The 6363-nt window shown below is 53.5% G+C and overlaps 1 protein-coding gene across 1 annotated transcript; it reads left to right on the top strand.

The window, feature by feature from the left end:
* Nucleotides 1-264: 264 nt before the first annotated feature.
* Nucleotides 265-5662, top strand: CDK5RAP1 (CDK5 regulatory subunit associated protein 1). The gene is made up of 12 exons (XM_010085701.1): nucleotides 265-360; nucleotides 812-846; nucleotides 1433-1533; nucleotides 1720-1930; nucleotides 2720-2840; nucleotides 3129-3359; nucleotides 3597-3694; nucleotides 3808-3863; nucleotides 3975-4105; nucleotides 4525-4674; nucleotides 5294-5434; nucleotides 5582-5662. The coding sequence occupies exons 1-12, from the start codon at nucleotides 283-285 to the stop codon at nucleotides 5660-5662; spliced, it is 1434 nt and encodes a 477-aa protein (XP_010084003.1). The 5' UTR covers nucleotides 265-282.
* Nucleotides 5663-6363: the final 701 nt, after the last annotated feature.

Genomic DNA, 6363 nt, shown 5'->3' with positions numbered 1-6363 from the left:
CCATAGGAACAGAGCTGCTGCTCCTCCGCCAGCCACAGTCTAGACCTCTTGTGTCAGAGTGACGTGCTCTGAGGCCCCGGGTTCCTATAGTCTGTGTTTGTGGTTTATCCTTCCTGTATGGGCTTTTGTGCCGCTTGCCTGACTCTCCAGGGGTGGGACTGAAGTGTCCTTCCCATAGGAAAGGTGACGGGTGTGGCAGGGGGGGGGGGGGGGGGGCGGCGGCCCACCACGCCCCATCACAGCGCCTTTGTTGCAGTGTACCTGGAGACGTACGGATGCCAGATGAACGTCAACGACACGGAGATCGCCTGGGCCGTGCTGCAGAAGAATGGCTACGCGAGGACAAAGGAGCCGGCTGAGGTGAGGCGCCTTGGCAGCTCTCCTGGAGTGCAGGCCTGCGCGGGCGTCACACCACTGTGCAGCCAGTCCCAGCCTTTGTGTGCAGTGCAGTCCTGTGGGGTGTTGTGATTTTGCAGTTTAAACTCAGTGGAGTAAAGGAAAATGCTTAACAAGTGTGCTAGAAAAGCTGTGGGTTGTCTTTAAACTGCGGGGTTCCCTCTCAGGTGGAAAGGAATTGGACACAGCAGGATGCTCCTGACTCATCTTTGAGTTTACTTCTACCACTTAGTGCAAGACTCTGTCTTCTGTTAGCTTCTTGCACCTTTGTTGAGACCCTCTGCATACTTGGGCTGATCTTTTTCACTGAGTGGAGTGGGTTTTATAGTCTGCCTCTTCAGGTCACCTGTGCAGGGCATGAGTACTTACTGTTTGGCTTTTACTGATTCTTCCTTTTTTGTTGTTTCCACTTCAGGCAGATGTGATTCTCCTTGTCACCTGCTCTGTGAGGTAAGGAAGCTTTTGTCACTGCTGGTTTTGGACAGTTTTTAACAAATTGCCATTTGAAAACGAAGGCAATAAATGTGTTGTGTGAGGACAAGAGCATGCAGATGTGGGGCTGGGTGTTTAGTTGAGGGCAGGGCTAACTGATGCCACGATGTATAACCTTACTTGTGCTGTGAATGGGGTCTGTACTTCAGAAGTTTGGGAAATATGTTTAGGGCTAATTTGGGATATTAATCTGTAGGGAACTGTGCTCGCTTTTGCTGAATGCAGAAGATACTGAATGCTCGTTGTCACTTGCGAGGTAGCTGACGATGGCTGGCTAAGGCAGGCTTTTTCTCTGCAAGAGCTTAGTCCCTAAGTTGTTTCTGCAGTGCAGGTGCTGCCAAGCGAGCAAAGTGATAGTAGATAAGATAGAGTCAAGACATAATCTGCACACCACAAATGACACTTTCATGTGCCGTCGGGCCCCTCAGGTGGATGATTCCCTGTGTTTAGCTGAGTTCTCCTCTCAGAGCAGTCGGGCTGCTTCCAGTCGTGGGACTGTTAGTGTGCAGCAGTTGGAATAACCGCTGTTCTCCTGGCTCCCCAGGGAGAAGGCAGAGCAGGCCATCTGGAATCGCCTGCGGCACCTCAAGGCGCTGAAAGCCCGGCGGCAGCAGGCTGGCTTACCTCTCCGCATCGGGATTCTAGGTACCTGGTGGGACGGGCACCGCGGGCAGCACACGCTGTTGTGCCACATCGCGTTGTGCTGCGTTTCCCCTGCCCCTCTGTCGGCATCGAGCCTTTTCGGCAGGGTGAAAGCAGGTAGTGAAGGGGTGTGGAGGTGTGACGGAGGGTGGGCACTTCCTCACAAGGACCCCTCTCCTTTGGTGGCAGGATGTATGGCTGAGAGGCTTAAGGAGGAGATTCTGCACAGGGAGAAGCTAGTCGATATTGTGGCAGGCCCTGATGCGTATCGTGACCTCCCCCGGCTGCTGGCTGTGGCAGAGTCTGGCCAGCAAGCTGCTAACGTCCTGCTCTCGCTAGATGAGACTTACGCAGATATTCTGCCTGTTCAGACTAGCGCAGGGGGCACAACAGCCTTTGTGTAAGTACCGTTTTTTCCTGTGCTTGTTTCTGTGGCTCTGGTTTGGAAATACCGCTGTGCAGAGCAGACGTGTCAGTGACAGCAGCTACCCAGGAGGTGCGATGCCTGGTTGCACTCGCTCCCAGCAGCCCAGAGGCGTGAGTCTGCCAGACGGAGTGTTTGCTGCTGCTTCACTGTCTGACTGAGCCCTGGGGGACCGCCCTGTGCTCTGGCTGTCTGCGGGCTTCTCTTCCTCTCCTTTGGGAACGTGGATTGTCTAAGCTGAGTGATTTCTGGACCACTGATGTCTGTGCCTTTCTGAAGTCTGTGCCTCTCTCATCCCCTGCCTTCTGCTCTGTCCTGCCCCAGGTTCTCCTATTTAATTCTTCTAATCCTCCATACACTGGAGCTTCTGTTGTCTTTGTTTCCATTTGGTTAGGTTTGATAACAAGATTCCCAAACATGAAGTCAGACTCTGCTCAGTGTGGCCACGGAGTACAGAAGGACGGTGTCCTCCTCTGTAGGAGCAGGACACAGAAGGATCTTTCGTCACTGCCAGGTTGCAGTGCAAGTCTGCGCCTCATTATCTGCTTCCCAAGTTTCCTGGGAAGGTGCATGGAAAATCAGGAGTGTTAGCGAGGGGCAGGCAGAAGCCAGCTCTGGCTGGAGCTGCAGAGCTGCGTTCGGAGCTGGTGCTGCGGGCCAGGGGAGGGGGCTGAAGGCAGCGGGGCTGGGCCAGGTCACAGCAGGGCAGGATGCAACGTGCTTCCAGAGTGATGGTAGCGTCACCTGAACTTCACCTCTCGGCAGATCTATCATGCGGGGCTGTGACAACATGTGCAGCTATTGCATCGTGCCCTTCACCCGTGGCCGCGAAAGGAGCCGCCCCATCGCGTCCATCCTGCAGGAAGTGCAGATGCTCTCGGATCAGGTGAGGCAGAGACACCTTCCCGCCTGTCCCAAACCCTGGGAGGATGGACGGTTCTCAGGGAACACGTTTTCAGTGACACCTTTGACCAATGGCACCGCCATTGTCTGTGGAGATGAGGTTACCACAGGGTTCCACCAGCGGCGTTTTGATTCCCCCTGTAACGCTCTTGAGACAGACGGGGCAGGGAGGGCTTCCCTCGGAGACTCCTCCTTGGAGCAAGAGTAAAACCATGGCTGCCCTTGCAGCGTAGCCATCTAAGAGCTTTTTCTTCTCTGTTTGTCTTTGTAGGGAGTGAAAGAAGTGACCCTTTTGGGTCAGAACGTCAACAGCTTTCGGGACATGTCTGAGGTGCAGTTTCAGTCAGCTGCTGCCCCAGCCCTCAGCCGCGGCTTTAGCACTGTCTACAAATCCAAAGCAGGAGGCTTGCGCTTTGCACATCTTCTAGACCAGGTTTCTAGAATTGATCCAGAAATGAGGATCCGTTTCACCTCTCCACACCCCAAGGATTTTCCTGATGAGGCAAGTGTAAAATGAACACCTGGACCCCTGCTTGCAGGCAGCTATGAACTGCTGGGTGTGGGCTGTGCTTCCTTCCCAAAGGGGAACCAGAACCGCAGAATGGGAGCAGCGGCTCCTGGGAGGGGAGTGTTTGTGCTAAAGCTGGCGGGTCTGCAGTTGGCTGGGTTTTACCCAGGGAAGACTCTTCCTCTTGGCATCCTGATGTCTGTGACGCTGTCTCCTGATTGCCCATCGCAGGTCCTGCAGCTTATCCAGGAGAGACACAACATCTGCAAACAGCTTCACCTCCCGGCCCAGAGCGGGAGCACACGAGTCCTGGAGGCCATGCGACGAGGGTGAGCGATCGCCACGGGGAGTCCTGCGCCCTGCCCTCTGGTTTAGGGTGCTGGTTTCTCCTCAGCGGTGTCGTGCTTTTCTGATGAGCAAATCCGCGTGTTGTTCATTGCAGATACACACGAGAAGTGTATTTAGAGCTTGTGCACCATGTGCGCGACTCCATTCCGGGTAGGCGTTCCCTTCGGCTTTGTCTGAGCTCAGCTCTGCCATACTGTCGTTTCTTGAGTGAAGTGTTCCTCTTTTCCCTGAGGGAAGTGTAAAGCTGTGTCTCTGTCACAGGAGTGAGCTTAAGCAGTGATTTCATTGCTGGTTTCTGTGGAGAGACAGAAGAAGATCACCAGCAGACTGTGTCCTTGCTGCGGGAAGTCCGCTACAACGTAGGCTTCCTCTTTGCCTACAGCATGAGACAGGTGAGGGCAGGACTTGATGGAGAAGACTCTTACCTCTGGGCATCTCACCTAACTCCTGAGTGCCGTTTCTAGACTAAAACATTTAAAAAGAAGCTATTGAAAATAATACCTAGAAGTAGTAGAATCCTTTATCTGTCCGCAACAGACACATCTCGCAGAGGAGATGCAGAACTTCTGCTTCACACAGCCAGCCATACTGAGCGCCCTGCAGCAAACCTTCCAAAAAGGTGCTGCAGAAAGAACGTGAGGAGCTCAGGGGTGTTGCTGGTGCTGAAAATGTTCCTTGAGGTTGTAAACACAAACTGCTAACGCATGGGAAGCTGTTGCTGAAGAGCAGCCAAGCTGGCAGGAGTCAGACAAGGTTCTGATCTCGGACCATCTGGTTATTGAGGGGCCGCACTTGCTTTGTCTGTTTGCAGAAAACCCGTGCCTATCACCGCCTGCAAGACGATGTGCCTGCAGATGTGAAGAAGAGGCGGCTGGAGGAGCTCATTGCTGTCTTTCGAGAGGAGGCTGCAAGGGCAAACGAGGCGATGGTGGGTCGGTCTCAGCTGGTGCTGGTGGAGGGGGTGAGTGTGCCCGGAGCAGGGTTGTCACCCCTCTTGCTGGCCAGGAGCAGAAAACCCGTGCCTATCACCGCCTGCAAGACGATGTGCCTGCAGATGTGAAGAAGAGGCGGCTGGAGGAGCTCATTGCTGTCTTTCGAGAGGAGGCTGCAAGGGCAAACGAGGCGATGGTGGGTCGGTCTCAGCTGGTGCTGGTGGAGGGGGTGAGTGTGCCCGGAGCAGGGTTGTCACCCCTCTTGCTGGCCAGGAGGCTCTTGGGCTGTACACAGCAATCGTCACCTCTGCCTTCCCTTCTCACTTTCCCCGCACAATCCTGTGACTCCCAGACTATCTTCACACTTAAGCCGACAGCCTGTTTCATCCAGAGCACTGCGCTGATGGGGCGGGTTAGAGACATGGCTCTGGCCGAGCACTGGGTTAGTGCAGGCTGTGAAACATCACCTTTGGGGTGGGGGTCAGCACAGCAGCTCTGGCTGTGGGACTTTGTTACCTGGCGTGGCTAACAATGTGGAACACGGATTTTAATGCTGGTGATAGTGCTTAATTAATTCCTGAGGCACTAAAGCCCAGCAGTGAATCAGAGCTGTTGCCGTGCAGGTAATGTTCCCTGTCCTCCTTTCAGCCCAGCAAGCGCTCGGCCTCAGAGCTGTGTGGGAGGAATGACGGCAACATCAAGGTGATCTTCCCGGATGCTGAGATGGAGGATGCTGCGGGCTGCGAGGCGCCGGTCAGAGCCCGGCCAGGCGACTACGTGCTGGTGAAGGTGACCTGTCTGCAACACTTGTTTCCTCAGGCTCTTTTTCTTGCACAGTGCTGTCCTCTAGAGCAGCTGCTGCCACGAGAGCCTAAAATGAGACAGGATCCTCCTCAGCCTTTCTGTTCCTGAGGACTGCTGTGCTGTTTCTTTCAGGTGACCTCTACCAGCTCTCAGACCTTGAGGGGAGTTCCGCTCCGCCGTACTACCCTGTCCCGCTCTGCGGCGTGTCGTTGAGGGATCCCTGCTGCCAGCGGACGAAAGCAGGAAGAAACAAGGAAGTTTGGTCAGGTGGCAATGGGGTAGGAACAGGGAGATATGTGTATTAAAATGTATACATAAAATCATACCAATAAATAGATATATTTTTCTGTTTTGACAACAACCTGCTCCCCATAGATCTGTGCAAGTTTGTAAGCAAAAGGGATGGGGAGCTGTGCAGGGACTTGCCAGAGCCGAGATCTGTGTGATCCTGTATTTTCACTTACTCTCAGGCCTGGTCTGTCCTTGCAGTGCATCGTCCTCTGTCCTCGATCACGTCCTCTAACACAGCCCAGCCTGAGACAGGTCATTCCTCCTGGCTTATGTTCATGAAATTCTTTTCCTTGTTTTCATCAGCCTGCAGCTGACCCTGGCCACACAGTGTCATATTCCAGCCTGGTCTGCTAAATTCAAACCAATACCTGTAACCTGCCCTTGGGAGTAAGCTCTCTCTTAGGAGAGCTGAGAAAGAATCATCCCTTCTAATATAGGCAATCATGTTGAAATAATTGCAAAAGGCTCTATCCAGTGACAAATTCTGAAGGAACAGCTGATCAGCTCTTGATTGAGCAGTCACCGCATGAATTTGCAGAATTTTTAAATAAGCATGAAAGGGTTTTGCTAGAAAGTCATCGCTCCTGCTCAGCTCTTTCTGGAATAGAATTCTCTTTGAAAAC

This window comes from Pterocles gutturalis, unplaced genomic scaffold (genome assembly GCF_000699245.1).
Source record: "Pterocles gutturalis isolate BGI_N339 unplaced genomic scaffold, ASM69924v1 scaffold19975, whole genome shotgun sequence".
NCBI classification, from domain to species: Eukaryota; Metazoa; Chordata; class Aves; order Pterocliformes; family Pteroclidae; genus Pterocles; species Pterocles gutturalis.
Note: the sequence above shows the minus strand (reverse complement) of the source record. Positions and strands in the feature narration are given on the sequence as shown.

Excerpts from the sequence above, each read along its gene's own strand:
- CDK5RAP1 (XM_010085701.1), top strand. The coding sequence starts at position 283 with ATGAACGTCAACGACACGGAGATCGCCTGGGCCGTGCTGCAGAAGAAT. Across the intron at positions 1,931-2,719 it reads GGGGGCACAACAGCCTTTGT|ATCTATCATGCGGGGCTGTG; the intron begins GTAAGTACCGTT and ends ACCTCTCGGCAG. Across the intron at positions 3,864-3,974 it reads TGTGCGCGACTCCATTCCGG|GAGTGAGCTTAAGCAGTGAT; the intron begins GTAGGCGTTCCC and ends TCTCTGTCACAG.